Here is a 17,008-nt window from a genome sequence, read left to right on the forward strand (position 1 = left end):
AACCACGCAACCCAACATAATCCTACCTGATTCCCCCCAAGGGAGAATCATGATACTGTCGTAAAAAGATAGGGATCAGGGATGAGTAGCAGGCATGTCCACAGTCTCACTCCCTGAAGAATTCCATCCAGGTCATGGCCACTACTCTGGTTGGAAATTTGAAGAGGCAAATTTGCCTGCATCTGATGTACATGAATACCCAGAAACTTCAGAGTTTATGAATTCAAAGATAAAAATAATTCTAAAATTGAGCCAAGTGCAGAATTCTGAGAAATAACTGTACCCATGTCTTTTTGTCTAAGAAAAAAGTGGTTGTCAAAGTGGATTAATCCATGTATAACCTTGTAATCTTAACAATGAAGTGCAGAAATAGCAGGTTCACAATGTGAAAAACTGTTGAAGGTACATATTAGAACTCCTTTCAACATATTTGTTTTGACATTTTTATTAACAATTTGAGTGAGGAATTAATTAAATTGTAATCAAACACGGAGATGACATGATGCCAATAGAACGGCGTATGCCTTGAATAATGGAATCATGGAATTATGCAACATCAGAACCCCAAGAGGTTTTTGAAGTTAATTGTAACACCCCATTTCACAGCTGAGAAGACAGGCTTGGAGAGGTCAACCCACTTACCCAAGGCACACCTGGAATCAAGGGCGAAGCCGCTGGGAGTCAATCTTTCTACTTTTACTATTTGAATAAATGAAAGCTCTGTCATGATTCAAGATTCAAGCAGACATTTTTAAAACATTGGAGGAGTGAGCTGATGAGACAAGATAAAATTTAATCAGGTCAAATGCGTAAGGACCTACATGTTGGGTCCAAAAAAAGTCCACTGTACAAGCACAGTATGGGGTAACTGTGCCTTCATCAGCAGCACTTGTAAGAAACACTTAGAGATGCTACTTGGCTGCAAGTTTGAGACGTCAGCAGTGATGTAGCTACAAGAAACAGATTATGGACTCATAGGTGGCACTAGTAAAAATAGAGTTTACAGAAGGGAGGTGAAGAGTCCTGCTGAACTTTCCAGTCATACCCGGAATTCCTCATTCAGTCCCAGGTGTCAGATTTTAGAAGTTATATAGACAAATTATTTTACATCCGGGAGAGAAGCCTAGGATGGAATTATGTGAGGAATGGTCAAAAGAAGTTAGGGAACTGCAAAGCACTGTAATTAAGAGCTCGAATCTTGCAGTCAGACTGCCTGGGTTTAATGCCAGCTCTGTCAATCACTGAGTATGTGCTCATTAAGTCTCAATCTCACTGTCTGTAAATTAGGAATTATAATAATACCTATCTCCAAAGATAAACGAGGTAATGCATGTCAAGTGAGCTGCATGTTACTGGCACGAAACAAGCACTCAAATGTTAGCTACTATGAGGATTAAGGAAGCAAAGTGAAGTGGGGCTAATGGTACCAATCTCACAGGTGAGGTGAATATTGAATGAGTTACATACTGAGTGCTGGAAACAAAGTTGGTAGTTACTATCTGTAGTAGAGAGATTGGCCTAAGGTGTCTAGGGATGGGACTGGTTTTGGGGCAAAAGATTCCCCGGCTTGGGCTAAGTTCCACAGAGCCTGACCAGGTTATCCCTAAAGAAAGACCCTGAATAAAGATATTCAGTTGGGGGCAGGTGGTGGGGATGCTGGTAGTCAACTTAGACATTCCATGGGGGTACTCGCTTGGTAAACACCTAGGCACAGTGACTTGGCATTGTTGCGGAGTGACATCTTAGTTGCATTCTTGGCCATGGCCATTTAGACCTGCTCTGACGGCCGGTTCTGACCCACTTTGTGGTCACTCAGGGCAGTACTGGGGTTGCTCACTCAAGCCTGTTCTGGGCATGGTCACTGAGAATTGTCCTGTGGGCAGTCACTTAGGAATCCTTCGAAGTGGAACTGCGCCTGGATGTCTTCTCCGACCTCTGTTTCCTCCTCCTTGTGCCACTGCGTGAAGAAGTCCTCAGCATCCTGGACTTTTTTTTTTTTAGGGACGCTGTGGGACGCTGAACAGCTCCCCGCGGAGCAGTGCGCCGCTAGGGGGCGGCCGCTAGAGAGGAACCCGCCAGGCGCGGAGTGCGCTCCAGTTCGAGCTCGCTCTCGCGCCAGGCCCAGGGAGAGGTGGAGTGACAGTGGGGTGGGGGTGCATGCTTCATGGGTGTGAGACAGAGCGAGCCGCCTGGGTGTGAGTCAGCGCGCGGGGGGCTAAGGAGCTCCATGAACAGTCACGGAATCTCACTCACGATCGGCTCCTCCGCCCATCCCGTCTAGGGCGTGTGTCCCAGTCCCGCGCGTGTGCGCACACGGCACGATGTCCGATTCCAGGCTATGTGTGTCTGTTTGGAAAGGTTGGGGTGCAGGGGGGCGGAGTGTCCCTGTCGGTGTTTCTATGGCCAGGTTGGGAGATTTCTCCCTCTCCGACCCCGCGTGGGGTGTGGGGGTGTGTCCCGATCAGAGTACATGCGTACCTGTGTATGTGTGTGCGTGCGTGTGGTTCGACTGTTTATCATTGCAGGGTGCTTGCGTCTGCGCCTGGGTCTATGTCTGGGTCTGGATGTTGGCGCAATCTCGACCTGGGGGCCCACCCCTAGGTGTCGGGAGGCCAGAGTGGTGGGGGTGTCTAGGCTCCTGTAGGACTAAATGCCTCGACACCCTCCCCTCACCACCCCAAGCCGGCCAGGGCTCCTTAAGGAGCGGCCTGAGCTGGGAAGGCCTTGGGTGGATGAGTCGCTGGCAGAGGTAAGAGACTAGGGGCGCAGGGGGCGGGCCAGGTACCCGGGCGGGGCGCGGGCTCGGGGGACCCGCGCGGCTGACGTCAGGCGACTCCTTAAATAGAGCCGGCAGAGCGCTCCGCTCGGCATTTCTCTAGGAGCCCGAACGGGGCCGGCGCCAGCGCCACCGACCGGTCTGCCCTCCAGCCGGCACAGCCGCTCCGCCGCCGAGCGTGCGGTGCGCCGCGCTCCGAGGATCGGGAATGGGGCTTCGGGCGCTGGGCGCGCTCCGAAGCCGGCGCGCCTAAGAGCAGAGGAGCGCCAGGAGCCGCCCCGCTGCCCGGAGCCCCGGCGCCTAGGACTGGGAGATGACGGAAGCGCAGCCGCCTATTTCCCGGGGAGCCGCCGTCCCCAGGATCCCTGGGCATGGTGCGCGCCCCGGCCAGCAGCGCTTGGAGAAGACGGCGCCCCCTTCGCCCGACCCGCGTGCCCCGGGCAGCGCCCCGCGAGCCCTCTAGGCGGCCGCAGGGCCACAGCAGCTCCGCCGCCGGCGCCCCCTCGGAAACCATGACCCCCGGCGCGGGCCCATGGAGCCATGGCCTATAGGGTCCTGGGCCGCGCGGGGCCACCTCAGCCGCGGAGGGCGCGCAGGCTGCTCTTCGCCTTCACGCTCTCGCTCTCCTGCACTTACCTGTGTTACAGCCTCCTGTGCTGCTGCGACGACCTCGGCCAGAGCCGCCTCCTCGGAGCGCCTCGCTGTCTCCGCGGCCCCAGCGCAGGGGGCCAGAAACTTCTCCAGAAGTCCCGCCCCTGTGATCCCCCGGGGCCGACGCCCAGCGAGCCCAGCGCTCCCAGCGCACCCGCCGCGGCGGTGCCCGCCCCTCGGCTCTCCGGTTCCAACCACTCCGGCTCCCCGAAGCTGGGTACCAAGCGGCTGCCCCAAGCCCTCATTGTGGGGGTGAAGAAGGGGGGCACCCGGGCCGTGCTGGAGTTTATCCGCGTGCACCCGGACGTGCGGGCCTTGGGCACGGAGCCCCACTTCTTCGACAGGAACTACGGCCGCGGGCTGGACTGGTACAGGTAAGGAGGGAGCGCCCCACTCCGCGCGCCCAGTCTCCCGTCGGCTCCATCCTAGAACCATCTCCTGCGCTGTCTCTTGTCCTTAACCCGGCTCGTTGTGTGCGTTCAGGCTGACAAGGGGAGACTGTAGCAGAAGGATTTACCCGGAACTTCCCAGTGATTATGGAGATGGGCACGCAGTTTCTTTAACTGCCAAGGGCAGTTGTCTTTGGAGTCGCCAGAAGGGAAGGGAGCTCTCTAACCAAACCTCAGAGAGCTGGAAGGCCGGCTCCGTGTCCAGCCTTTGGGGTGGGGCAGGGTGCCCAGGGAAGGGACAGGCCAGGACACGTGCTGCCTGAACACAGCGCCCTGCTGACCCTCGGCGCGTCTTTCCTGGCCTCTGAAGGACCCTGAGAAGGGAAAGTCAGAACAGGGCCCCCTTGCGGCAGGGCTCTGCGCTTGGGCGAGGTCTCCATAGTTCAGGCCGAAGGAGAGGACGTCCCCTGAGGCGTCGGGATCAGAAAGCTGCCTTCGAAGTCTGCTCCCAGCTCCAGGTATTTACTGCTGTACCTGGGCTGAGACCCCCAGGCGCTGCGACCCTGTATTAGTGGTCTTAGAGTAGTGGACAGGAACCCTGGATTTGAGTCTTGGCTCTGTCACTTAGCTTGAGCAAATGCCTAAAACTCCATGAGCCTCGATTTTCTCATCCAACACAATGGGCAGGAAAACAGTCCCCGCTGTGTCTGCCTCCCCAGGCCTTTCTAAAGTGCTTTAAAAGTGTAGCATAGATAGTTTGCACTGGGCGGTGCTTCTAAACCAGCAGCCAGGACGTGGACTCTGGGATACTGGTGGGCACCTCATGTGAAGGCTGGCTAGTGTCATAGGGGCAGACAGTCATAAGTCCACGGTCCACTCCCCCCACTGCACTGCCCAGCATGAGAGCCACCCAGGCTGGTGGTGTCTGGGGATAGCCTGAAGCTTCTGGAAGATGGCACCCTCCACCGTTCAATGCCCATCTGCCTCCTAAGCCCTGTATGGTGCTGAGGTGTAGGACTAGCCCACATGTTGCCTGATCAGGGCATCCCTGAGTGGGGGTGGGGGGGGCCGGGGAGGGGGTGATGTATGGGCTCCCCATAACACATAGGTCACAGAATTCTCCCATTCACCTGACCCCTTGAAGACTTTCTGGAAGTGTCTGCATAATGATGGAACTGGGGAGGGGTGGCGTGGAGGCTGACACAGTAGCTGATGCTAGTTTTTTTATTTTTATAAAAGCAAACCGTTTAGGAAATAGAAAGTCGTAAGCATTTTGGACAAAGGACAACTTCATAGGAAGGGGGACCCCACTGGGTTCATAATAGGGGACCTTGGATTTACAAGAAAGAGGGCAACAGGGCCGACTTGTCACCTTTGCCAGTTAGCCCTGGCCTGCGGTGGTCGTGGTTGTGGGGGCAAGGGGCACAAACCGTCCTCAGCAGGCAGACAGGGTCTGTCTCCAGTGGAGCCCAGCAGGGGATAGCTGGCCTGCGGGTGGTCCCAGCACCATTATGCCAGCTTAATGGAATAGGGTGGCACAGAGTGGCAGGTCTGGTGCTTCCCCAGCTGTGACCCACAGGCATCCCCTCTGGGTGTACGAGGTGTCGAGGACAACGCGGGAGCCAGACCCAGGGCAGGGGAGGCAAAGGCAGCGAGCAGCAGAGCCCTGTGTGGGTCAGCGCGGTCACACTGATGCACGGCAGGCTGTCCTCGGTGGGAAATCTGAAGATCGTTACGAAGCCGTTTGCCCATGTGAAGTGCCTTTTAAGCGCAAAACAGCAAAATTCTGACCATGAGGCTTTTCGATATTGTGCCCCCCATTAAACACCCATCCCCTGCACCCAGTCTCTGTGCTCCCCTCCCCTCACGCCGCCCCCAAACACCCTAGCTCAGGCTTCCTTCCCGGAGCCCGTGTCATTCAGGGATGGCTGCTTTTTATTTTTAACCTTGGCATGTGTGATTCTAAGCCAGCTTAGCTGTGAACCTTAGAGATGGGAGCCGTGCCTTTTTTTTTTTTTTTATAGCACATTTGGATTCTGCTAAAATTCTCAGCTGAGTCTTGGTAGGTTTTATTTAACATCAAGCACACTGACAGCTCCACTTCTCTCTCTACTCCCCGCTACTTCCCAGGGTCTGACTTACCCTCCCTTTCCCCCTTTATATTTCCAAAAGAACAATTAGCCTGGAGGCCTGGTACTAATTGCCCCATGCCCATCACTTCCCCAGGAAGGCTGGGCACCTACTGTCAGGAGAGAGCTCTGTGATCTGTACTTCTCTCAGTTGCAAATCCACACCCTCGGAGTCAAGGGTTTCAGCTGGCTTGCCATTTCTGCCTAAAGTAATACTGCCCCATTTGGACGGTTTTTCCGTAATTGTCTCAACATTTCTCTGTATATGTTTGATCCTTTATTATCACTCAAGTAGTATGCATAATTGCAGAAATGATGGAGATTTCTGGGATCCTTTAAAACCCATGTTTTCACTTTATTCCCGAATTCCATGGGTTTGGATGGCAGGTGATATGCTCCTCTTCTGCCCACTGCCTCTGTTATTTGACAGATGTGAAAACTGCAACCCCAGAAAAAGAGAGCATCGGGATCTGGGGACACAGCATGTGGATGAAATTTAGGATCAGAAGTCACTGGCATACAATATCCCACAAAGATACATGTGTGTGTGTCTGTGTGTGCATGTGTGCATTTCCAGCCACGTGCTCTAACCATTGCTCTGCGCAGCTTGTCACCATAAAGCCAGTGTCCACGAGGTAGATATGGCCAAAGAGCCCTTGCATCCACTGTGGTGGACTGTGTTTTCCGAGGGTGGGCTCCAGAGTTGTGGGCAGTGGATCTCATTAAATATGCCCACGGCTGAGCCCCTGGGGATAACCGCCTGGGTCCAGGGACCCAAATCAGATAGACAGTGGAAAAATCCAAAGCTTAACTCTCACTCCAAAGGAGAGACTTCTTTCTGTGAGTAAATGGAGAGAAACCAGGAGGTGACAAACATGTGGTGCCTGCAGGCAGAGTGGTACAGTCAGAAAGACACCATCGGCCAGAGAGACCGGGAGAAAGAGTCTGCACCTGCCTTGCCCAAGCCTGAGCCCTCTCTTGGGAACCAGCCCCTTCAGGCCACCCTAGGAGAGCGCAGCCCTCTGTGGTGGGACCCCTCCCCTCGCTATTTGTCTGAGATCCATCATGAGGCTTACCTCACCTGTGCATCTGGCCTGAGTCCCCCTCCCAATTTCCTCCCCAAGGTAGCAGCTGGGCCTGCAGGGTGGGGTCGGCTAGCTGCTTGGACAGGTGGCAAAGCGAGACCACGCTGACTGACAAGGGAACCAGGATAGGCCTGTAGTAACTCTCATAGAAGGTTGTTTCGAAGGATGAATGAAATGGTCTCTGTGAAAGTGCCCTCAGAGTTCAATGGTACGTAAAGATCAGGTAGGAATGTTACTGTGGCCACTGTTACTCCGGCTGCAGCACTACCGACACTTCCGTGCTTACCGTCAGTTCTAGTGGTGTTAAAACTATTGGTTTCCGTCCCTGCTGCTGTTACCAGATGGGGCTGAGGAATTAATTGATGGCTAGAAAAGTAATTCCATGATAGACTGGAAGGGCCCTGGTCTGAAGTTCTGCTTTCAGCTCTGCTGCAATTTTCTTTTTCATCCTCCCTCCCTTCCTCTGTGTTGATAAAACGTCCCCTTCACATTTCTGGGTGTCAGTTTGCTCACTTTTAAGATGGGAATGCTGCCTGACCTGCTTTACAATCTTGTGAACATCAAGTAAGACAATGTATGTGAAATGCTTCTCCCAATTGAAGATTATCTTTAGGATGCTGTCATTCCCCAAAGGTTGGGTGTGGGTCTTCATCTTTTATAAAGAGGTAAAAGCTGTGTATTGTCCAGTAGTTTTTTGAGTCTTAGGGGAGGCTGAGTTTTGTGTGAAGTGTTCTCCATTTTGCTAGTTTTCAGCGATGGGCGTGGTGGTGGTGGTGGGGGGTGTTGGGGGAGCAGTGTGGAGAGGAAGTGAATTTCTCTAAATGCATTGAAATGCCAACAAGAGCAAGTTAATATGTGATAATCGACTCTGTGCTCTGGTGTCAAATCTTGATAGATAAGCCCGTTCTGTAAATTTTAGACTCTACTTCACAATGCTGGTTATTTATTTGTTCAGCGTTGATGGTGTTCTTGGGATGGTGTGAGGCAAAGAAGACACAACATTTGCCCTGCAGGCAATAGTCTAAGTAAGAAAGATTAAAAGCACAGAATAATGTTTATCACCTTATTCAGCTCATTTCAGTCAGGAAATCAAATTCTAGTGGCACAGCCAAACTCTAGAAAGGCAAACTTTAGGAAGAAATAAAACCAAAGGCAGAGGCAAGTGGCCTCCTGTATGCAGTAGTTAATGCAGAAGGCTTTACTGTCTTTAACAAACTGGTCAACAAGTGACACAGATTGATCCATGCTCATCGAGTGTGCACAGACGTGTGTGCATGTGCGCCCCACACGCGTACACAATTACCGTGTCTGTATAGACACACGTCTTCGTAAGGAGTTTTCCAGCCTCAGTCCGGGAGGATGTCATGCACACTGACTAAATGAAACCATTGAGTCCATGAATTTGCCCATCCATCGTGTAGCTTCGAAGCACGCTGGAGATACAATAGTTCCAGCACGTGTACGGATCTTGTCAGGCACCGAGACACATTCAGAATGGGCAAGCAGAGCTGTCATTGCTCAAGGAGGCTCTTGAAGAGCTGGCTTCACATCCCCCTGGAGCTTAGAGGGACAGTGGAAGAGCCTGGAATGGAGACCCGGCTTTCCCCAAGGCTTTTGGTATGTGGATATTTAGGGGGAAAAGCCCCTGACGGGCCCAGTGCCTTTCAGCCAGCACACATTGTTACGGCTATTTTGGATGCTAAAATGTGAAAATATCGCTTATCAGAGATTCTAAGAAGCACATTTTTTTTCACATTTTAACATCTCTGAAATTAGGATGTATCTGAGGATTGCTGGGCTCTTAGATTCAATGAGATATGATGCTTCCATATGGGATGGAAACTCTCTCCCCCAGCGCGGCCTCTGTTTTGAGACCCACTGGACTTTCTAAAGAGCCAGCGACTAGGTGGCAAATACCTGGCACAGCAAGGAGCCCCTGAGACTCTGCTTGTCTCTGCGGCCAGCAGGGGTCTCTTCTGATTGGTCAAGGAGCAGTACCCATTGTAGATTTTTGATTGTTACCCGAGCCATCTCCCTGAAAGCCTCTGTCCTGAAATGAGGGAAAGGGTGGGCTGATGCCCAGCAGGAGATAACAAGATGCTGTGGTGGGCATGTTCTTCATGGCCTGCCGTACTGCCCGGGGATTTGGAGGCACATCCAAGAGTCTCTAACAAGTTCAGGGCAGAGTCAGTGCCCATCAGGTGCTGTACCTGCGTGCTTGCTAACGCTCCATGCGTCTGGCGTGCAGGACTGCAGATTAACTGTCTTCCCTTTGGTTAGACCTCCATGAGTCATTCCTGAATGACTGAGTGACAGAGTAGGTGCGGAGGGGGCCGGAGCACACAGCTCCCTATTGGTGGGGTCCCCTGGAGGGCTTGGAGGGGAGGCTGTCTCTATGTGCAGGGGCAGTGGGTAGACAAGCACGTGGACTGTGAGTCAGGCTGGAGGGGTCTGAAAGGTCACGCAGCCGAACTAAACCTGTGGGACTCAGTATGTCCTCCAGAGCTAACCCCGGGGCGGGTTAATCCATTTATTTGTCAGACGCCTACCATTTGCCAGGCTCAGTGCCAGGCTGCTGTAGGCCAGCTCTGCTGCCACTTTCCTCTCCTGATGGGCTGCACTGATGGGCTGAAGTGCTTTGTAGTCCATGGGCAGCTTGACGAGGTGGGTAAAAGCCACCAGTGAGTGGAAATAACTTAGCATTTCAGAGGTAATGGCTGCCTGTCAAGCTACACAGCTGGGCTGTTCGTCCAATGATGCGGTCTTTCTCAGGAGGATGATGGCATAGGGAGGGGGGCAGAGGGTTATTACTGAGCATATTCTTCCAAGGAACATGGGCCAGAGGTTCTGGTTGGGTTATCTGGGGCTCGAGCATCACATGGATTTCCTGGCACAAGTCCATTGGGAGTGTCCTCCCACGCTTTGGAATCAGAGGCACTAATAATGGTCCCATCTCAGTGCCCACGGCCACCAGCTGCCATGAGTAAGTCAATTAGGGGTGTCTGCACTGGGTGGAGGCCTGAGGACCTCTTACTGCCATCTTATGAGGGGTTGCATCGCTCCCACGTTCTCTGAAATGAGTTTTCCAGGCATCAGACATTCTTGTACTGCCTTCCGATATGCCAAAACCTGGCATGACCTCTACTATTATTTCCTTAATATTTTTAAGTTAATGCATTTAAAAATTATAATTTTTCATAAAGAACTAGGCTTATTTTTCCCTTTAGTGTGTATGTTTTAGGATAGATAATATTCACATAATACAAACTTCAGAAGCAACAAAGGATACTCAATGAAAATTATTCTCCTCCTTCCCACCCCTGTCTCCCCACCATGTACTTCTTCCCAGAAGCATCACAGGTGTCCATTTTTGTGTCCTTCTAGAGATGTGCTGTGCATTTGTAAATCTAATACAAATTATGCAAATATGGCTAAATATATATTTTTTTAAAAAAAACTTTATTTAAAAACCACCCTAAGTGGAAAACCAGCATCACTTGCCATAATTAGAAAGTAATCATAAAAATAAATAGATTGAAGACAAAACAGTGCTATTGAATTTTTGCTACCTAAGGTGGCTAGAATGTTCCAACCCTGCAGCCTGCTCTATCTTTGTTTAAAAGAGGACATTAGGGGATACTAGTAAGAGCAGTTAAAGAAATACTGATATCAAAGTGAGACTTTTCTCCTTGATGTAATCAGGAAGAATGAAAGTGAAGTGGAAAAGATAATACCTTGTCTCACTATGTGATTCGGTGATATTTAGTAGGTCTGTGTAGTACCTACAGTTACCAAGGTGGGCTGTACACCAACATGGTGGGAAACTGCCAGAGTTTGCAGAAAATCCAGCTTCAGTAAATCCAGTGATATTTCCAGCTTTCAGATTCCTTTGATGTGTTAATGATTGGAAGAGACAAGCCAGAGGAAAACTCAGAACAAATATGGACATTCGGAAAAGTATTTTGACTTGCAGTATTTACAGGATAAGTCTAGCCTTCAGAAGAACAGGGTGTAGCGGGTATTTAAAAGAAAAAAAAACCCCACAAGCCTCCCGTTGGTTTCTTCACTGTTCTCACTGGTGGAAAGTCTGCAGTCTCCCCCGTGGTTATCAGATCTACATAGGTCATGACGTGCCTGCAGGCGTCAGTGTTGCAAAAATCAGAGATAAAGTTGTGAGATAGGGTGTGTTTTTAAAATCTCAGGATGCAAAGTTCCTTTACTTCCACCCTGCGATGCGGGATGTGAGGCTTCATTAGACATAGCGGCAGGGCAGGTGTCACTTTTGCTTCCTCAGTTTAATCTCACTGAATAAAGAGGGGAAGACAATGTCTTTCCTTTGTGCATACTTGCTTAGCTGCATAGAAGGAGCTGCGCTGGAGACAATTGTCCTTGGGACTTCCCATATATTGTTAACAGAAGCAACTTAGAGGGTGTCCATGACAGCAGAGCTCTCCAGGTTTGCCTTTAGTTGGGCAAATAATCATCCACACTGATGAGGAGGGGGTTTCCTGCTAGCTCAGGGTCCCCCCGGCCTCCATGCTCACTGCTGGGTGAAGGAATCCCAGATGGAGCCTGAGGCTGGTGGAGAGATGAGCAGGCATTGAAACAGTGCCTCTCGTGGAGGAGGGCTCCTGAGGGAGCATAGAGAAGAGGGATCCTCTCGGAGGGAGGGAGAGCAGCCCAGATTGAAAAGGCGCAGGTGAGATGAACTCAAAATGGAGATAAGGAGACAGAAAGCGAGGGACGACAGTCTCAGCACAGTGACTAAAAGCTCAGGATCTCGAATCAGAATGAATGAGTTGGAGTCTCAGTTCCGCTGTCTGCTAGGTGTGTGTCCGCCAACCGGTGGCTTCTCTGTGCCCCAGTTCCATCTGCTCGCTGAGACAAATCGTCACCAACCGCATCAAGCTGCTGTGAGGACTGAATGAGGAGCAACATGGTAAAGAGCTCAGAAAATTCCTGGCGTGCGGAAGGGGTCCAGCAAGTGTTAGCTGTCATTATTAGTCATTGAGTTTTTCATCGTACCTTTATTGAGCTAAGTGCTGAGGACCTAGACGTGAATAGGACACAGGTCCTGCCCCTGGGCTCTTTGCAGTTTGATGGGGTTATGAGATGTTCATGGAAAATTTCTACGCAAGTCAGGTGGTGAAAGTACCATAATAGAGATACAAGCAGAACTACAGTAGCGCAGAAAGGAGACAAAATCCAATAGAGGGACTTTTGGAAGGCTTCCTGGAGGAGGTTGTATGTTATTTGGGTCTCAGTGGGCAGATAGGATTTTCACAGGTGGTGGTTGATGAGGGTGGCCCCATAGGAATGCCGTTTCTGAATACATTCGTCCCACAGTTTCATCTCTGATTACAGTCAAATTGCAAAATAAAGTTGTTTTGGATCACTTTAGTTCTGTACGCATTTATTGACCACCTGCTATATGCCAGGCACTGGGCTAAGCCCTGAAAAAATGAAGATGGGGGGGCCGGACCAGTGGCACAGCAGTTAACTGCACATGTTCTGCTTCAGCGGCCCAGGGTTCGCCGGTTCGGATCCCGGGTATGGACATGGCACTGCTTGGCAAGCCGTGCTGTGGCAGGCATCCCGCATATAAAGTAGAGGAAGATGGGCATGGATGTTAGCTCAGGGCCAGTCTTCCTCAGCAAAAAGAGGAGGATTGGCGGTAGTCAGCTCAGGGCTAATCTTCCTCCAAAAAAAAAAAAAAAAATGAAGATGAGGAAAAGGATCTCTCCTTTAAAGAGTGGGAGGGGCAGACAAGTTCAATAGCAAGACTTGCTGAGAGAGAATACTTCCCCCGGCATTGCAGGGTCGCCGAGGAGGGGCCCCCACCTGCGGTGGGTCGGAGAGGCTTTGCGGGGAGGTGATGCCTAAGCTTTAGGTCATTTGCATTTACTGTTTCCTCTGCCTGATCACTCTTGCCCCAAAGCATCCTAGAGCTTGCTGCTTCTCAGCGCGCAGGTTCCAGCTCAAATGTCACCTCCTCAAAGACGCCCTCAGCCTTAGCCGCCCAATCTGAGCTGGCTCACCCTCCCCATTCCCCCCTCTCTCTCATCACCACCTTCTTTATTTGCTTCGTACTTCTTATTGCAATCTGAAATTGTGTTGTTCATTTTTCCTCTTACTTTCTGTCTCCCCCACTAGACTGATAACTCCCTGAGAGCGGGATCTTGTCTGTCCTGTTCGTGCCTGTATCCTTGGAGCTCAGAACAATGCCTGACACACAGTAGGTGCTCAATAAATAGTTGTTGAGTGTATATACTTAGATAAGAGGGATGGCTAGGAATTGGTGAGTCTGTACCAAGGCCACCAACTGGCCCCCTGCTTTATTAGGCTTTTCACACATGGGTCTCGGGAGACTGCGTGGGAGGATGCAGGACGCAGATGCTGGTGACTCGGCCATCACTTCACAAGATATTTATTGAGCACCTACTCTGTACCAGGCACTGTTATAGTCACTGCAGAGGGAGCAGTGAAAAAACAGACTAAAGTCCCTCCTATGGGGCTTCCTTTCTATGGTGGGAAGGAGATGGTCAGTACACGAAGAAGTCAATCATATCTACGTCGGATGGTGAAGAGGGCTGTGGAGGAAATAGAGGGAGAGGACAGAGTGCGTGGTGGGCGGGAGGGTGTAATTTGAGATAGGGTGGGTAGGAAGGTGATATTGGAGCAAAGACCTGAAGGAGGTGAAGGGGCAACACATGCTGTGATCTGGGCGAAGAACATTCTAGGCAGGGGGAGAAAGAGAGGCAAAGGCTCTGAGGACAGCAGAGCAGCTGATATGACTGAGGAAAATCTAGAGGCCAATATGACTGGAGGGGTGTGAGCAAGGAGGAGAGTGATGGGAAGTAAGTTTGGAGAGGTAGCTGGGGCCAGATCCTGCAGGGCCTCGTCGGCCATTGCGAGAACTTTGGCTTCTGCTCTGAGTGAATGAGGAGATATTGGGTGGTTTTGAGCTAAGGAGTCATATGTCCTGACTTACATTTTCAAGGGATCTCTTGGGCTGCTATGTAGGGGAGCGAGGATGGAAGCAGGGCAACTGGTTGGAGGCTTCTGCTGTGGTAATGGTTGGTGGAGGAGTGAGAAGTAGGGAGACGCTGGGTGCATTCCAAAGGGACACTTGTGGGATTTGCTGATGGATGGCACGGGGCAAGGTGTAAGAGAGAGGAGTCAAGGAAGATGGCGATGATGATGATGATAATGATGGTGCTGCTGCTGGTGATGATGACATTTATCAAGGGTTTGCTGTCCTTCGGACCCTTACAAGTGACAGGCTGGGGTTTGAAGCTAACATACTTCTCAGTACAATCCCTGCCTTGACTGGCCGTGTCTATCTGTAGGTGTCCTTGAACTAACCAAAGAAAGGAGTCATGTCCTACTATAACTTAGAGGCTTCAGGGTGACCCCTAAATAGGTGGGAGATGGCATAATCCCTCTTTCTAGGGGGTCTTCTAGGCCCTTTATATATATACATATAAATGCAGTGTTCTTAGGTAACTTCTTGAAATTCTTTGAAGGTTGAATTAGCTTTGTTCCAACCCAGAAAAGGCACATGTCACTCGTTGTGTGTGTCACTCAGTTTCCCATTCTTGTTCCAGCCTCGTCAATGTGCATGACTAGATAGCATGACCTTGATGGCATTGCTAGACTTAGGGGGCTCATATGTGTGGTTTCCTTCAAATGGAATTGAACGCTATAATACCTTCCTGCAAGATAATCGGGGTCTGAACCTCCCCGACTTCCCCAAAGCTGCTGAAGCATGGGGAATGTTCTCTGCTTTGGCAGCCTCTTTGCAGTGTGTTTCTGCTTTGATGGTTTTAATGAAGATATGAAATCATCTAACAGTTTTCATTTTGCTCAAGCAAGATGGCTTAAAGTGGAGGTAGCATTTCCCGGGATCAATCTCCATTTTCAGAAGTGGTTGGTTAAACTCTCTGCAGCTTATGGCCACTTCTGGCTGAAACAGTGTGGGATCTGAATTATTAATTCTGTGAAAAATGAGTTAAGTCATTGCAAAGCTCTGTGGTGGCAAAACCCCTACTGTAAGCCCCTTCTCTCGTATTTTCTCTAGCACGAACACCACCATTAACCAGAAATTTGGAGACAACTTGGCCAAATCTCTGCCGGTCATTTCTCTGGGAGGGAAAACACTTGACTTAATTCACTTGTTCTTTCCTGCCAAGGATGAAGAGGAAGAAACAGGCATAAATGACTCTGGGAGGTCTTACGTCAAAGCCGTTTTCATAGGTACTCGAATTTGGACGTCATTCAAGTGACAACTCTGCAAGCAAGGGGACATCTCTCAAATATGAAACTCTGAGCGCCTCTACCCTATCCAGGTGGCTGATGCCGAGGGAAGTATGTGGAAGGATGGCGAGCTCTGAGTGGTTTTGAATATGGCACTGTGAGCCGGGGGCGGTGACCCAGCTGCAGAGAGCTTCTGTCCCATGGAGAAGCAGTGTAGGGCAGCGATGGCATCGCAAACTCAGCATCCTGCCGACACTCTGTGGGCACGTACATGAGTGAATGGAGCTGGCTGTGAAACAATAAGGGGGGTGGATTTTTCCCATTTAGACAAGTCCCATCTGGAGAAGGCACTTGCCCCATTTAGAGAGGAACAACCACTAGTCAATCCCAACAGATTTTTTGCCATTCCTATATTGCCAGATCTTCTAGGCTTTTTCTTTTTTAGAAGAAAACTTGAAAAGGCGTTTAACAAAAATGTGAACTGTTAATTTATAATTGTGTCTTACTGATTCACAACTTTTATAGAACACTTGTGGACCAAACCGAACATGTTTGTGGGCTGAATGTTACCTGTAAGCTTTCCTTTCAGGATTCTAAGAGGGTGGTCCTTACAAGCAAGTTCTACTGCTTTGTAATCCTGCCTCTGCCACGTATTAGCTGTGGGGTAAGCCGCTTCACCTTTCTAAGCTTTGGTTTCTCCTATATAAGATGAGGATGTTATATGTTCCCGTCTCCTAGGTTCTTGTAATGATTCAGTGTCATAAGTGTTAGATTTCATTATTGTTGTGGGTCCCTCTTCCTGGATTGTGCTTGGAGGAGGTATGACCATCGCTAAGCCGATGGGCATGCCTGGAAGACAAGAGGCATAACGTGGACCTTTGTCAAGGTAGGGAAAGCTGGAGTCTTATCAGTTAGACCAATGAGGAGGAGAAGAATTGGGAGCTAGGATGACCCAAGGTTGGAGAAACCCATTTGGTTGTAGAACTGGCACCCAGGGAGGGAGCCAGCAGTCCTCATTGCTCCTTATGTCATTCATGTATGTGCCCATGGAGCCCCTAAGGATTTTGAATTTGTGATGCCATCGTTGCTCCAAACTACTTCTCCATGGGATTGAAGCTCGCTTCAGCTCAGTCACTATGCCCAACTACAATGCCATATTCAGAACAGCTCAGAGCTCTTCATCCTTCTACCCACTTCTCTTGGCTTCAGTCACCTGGATAGGGTAGAGATGCTCAGATGTTGATGTTTTAGAGCTGACCTTGCTTCCATAGAAGGCTAATGCCTCTTTGATTCAGTGGTTTGGTGTAGATGGAAGTCCAACCTGGAGAGTAGGATCTTGCTGACAAGCAAAGGAAGGGATGGGCAGAGGTGGACCATAAAGATGAGCCTGGAAGAATTTCTGTTCAGTCTTGGTCAGTAGTTGGCGCTTGCAGAATGACAGAAGAACATTGGACAGCGGGGCAGAGGAGGCTGGAGTGAGAAGAGCATGATGGAGCAGAGAAGGCAGCTGCCCCTCAGGAGAATGAATTGTGTCAGGCCTGGCACGATTCCGTTTAAAGTCGAGGTGAAGGGAAGTCTGTTGGGATTGGTTGCATGATCAGTATTGAGAGCCTGGATGCATGAACCATTGGAGGAGGAGCTGGGAGATCATCCTGGCTTTGCCTCGCCTCCAGAGCAATCTGTCTACAAGCCTCCTCAATCATAGGGTCATCAAAATTCTAT

The 17,008-nt window shown here is 50.4% G+C and overlaps 1 protein-coding gene across 1 annotated transcript in view; it reads left to right on the forward strand.

Annotated features, from left to right (window-relative positions):
- The first annotated feature begins 3,316 nt into the window (after positions 1 to 3,316).
- The window catches only part of HS3ST2 (heparan sulfate-glucosamine 3-sulfotransferase 2), an 87,489-nt gene continuing 73,797 nt past the window's right edge, over positions 3,317 to 17,008 (forward strand). The window contains exon 1 of the mRNA XM_046668551.1: positions 3,317 to 3,801. Within this exon, the coding sequence (XP_046524507.1) occupies positions 3,317 to 3,801 (485 nt within the window). The remainder of the gene's footprint in view (positions 3,802 to 17,008) is intronic.

The sequence above is a fragment of the Equus quagga genome, chromosome 7 (genome assembly GCF_021613505.1).
Source record: "Equus quagga isolate Etosha38 chromosome 7, UCLA_HA_Equagga_1.0, whole genome shotgun sequence".
NCBI lineage: Eukaryota > Metazoa > Chordata > Mammalia > Perissodactyla > Equidae > Equus > Equus quagga.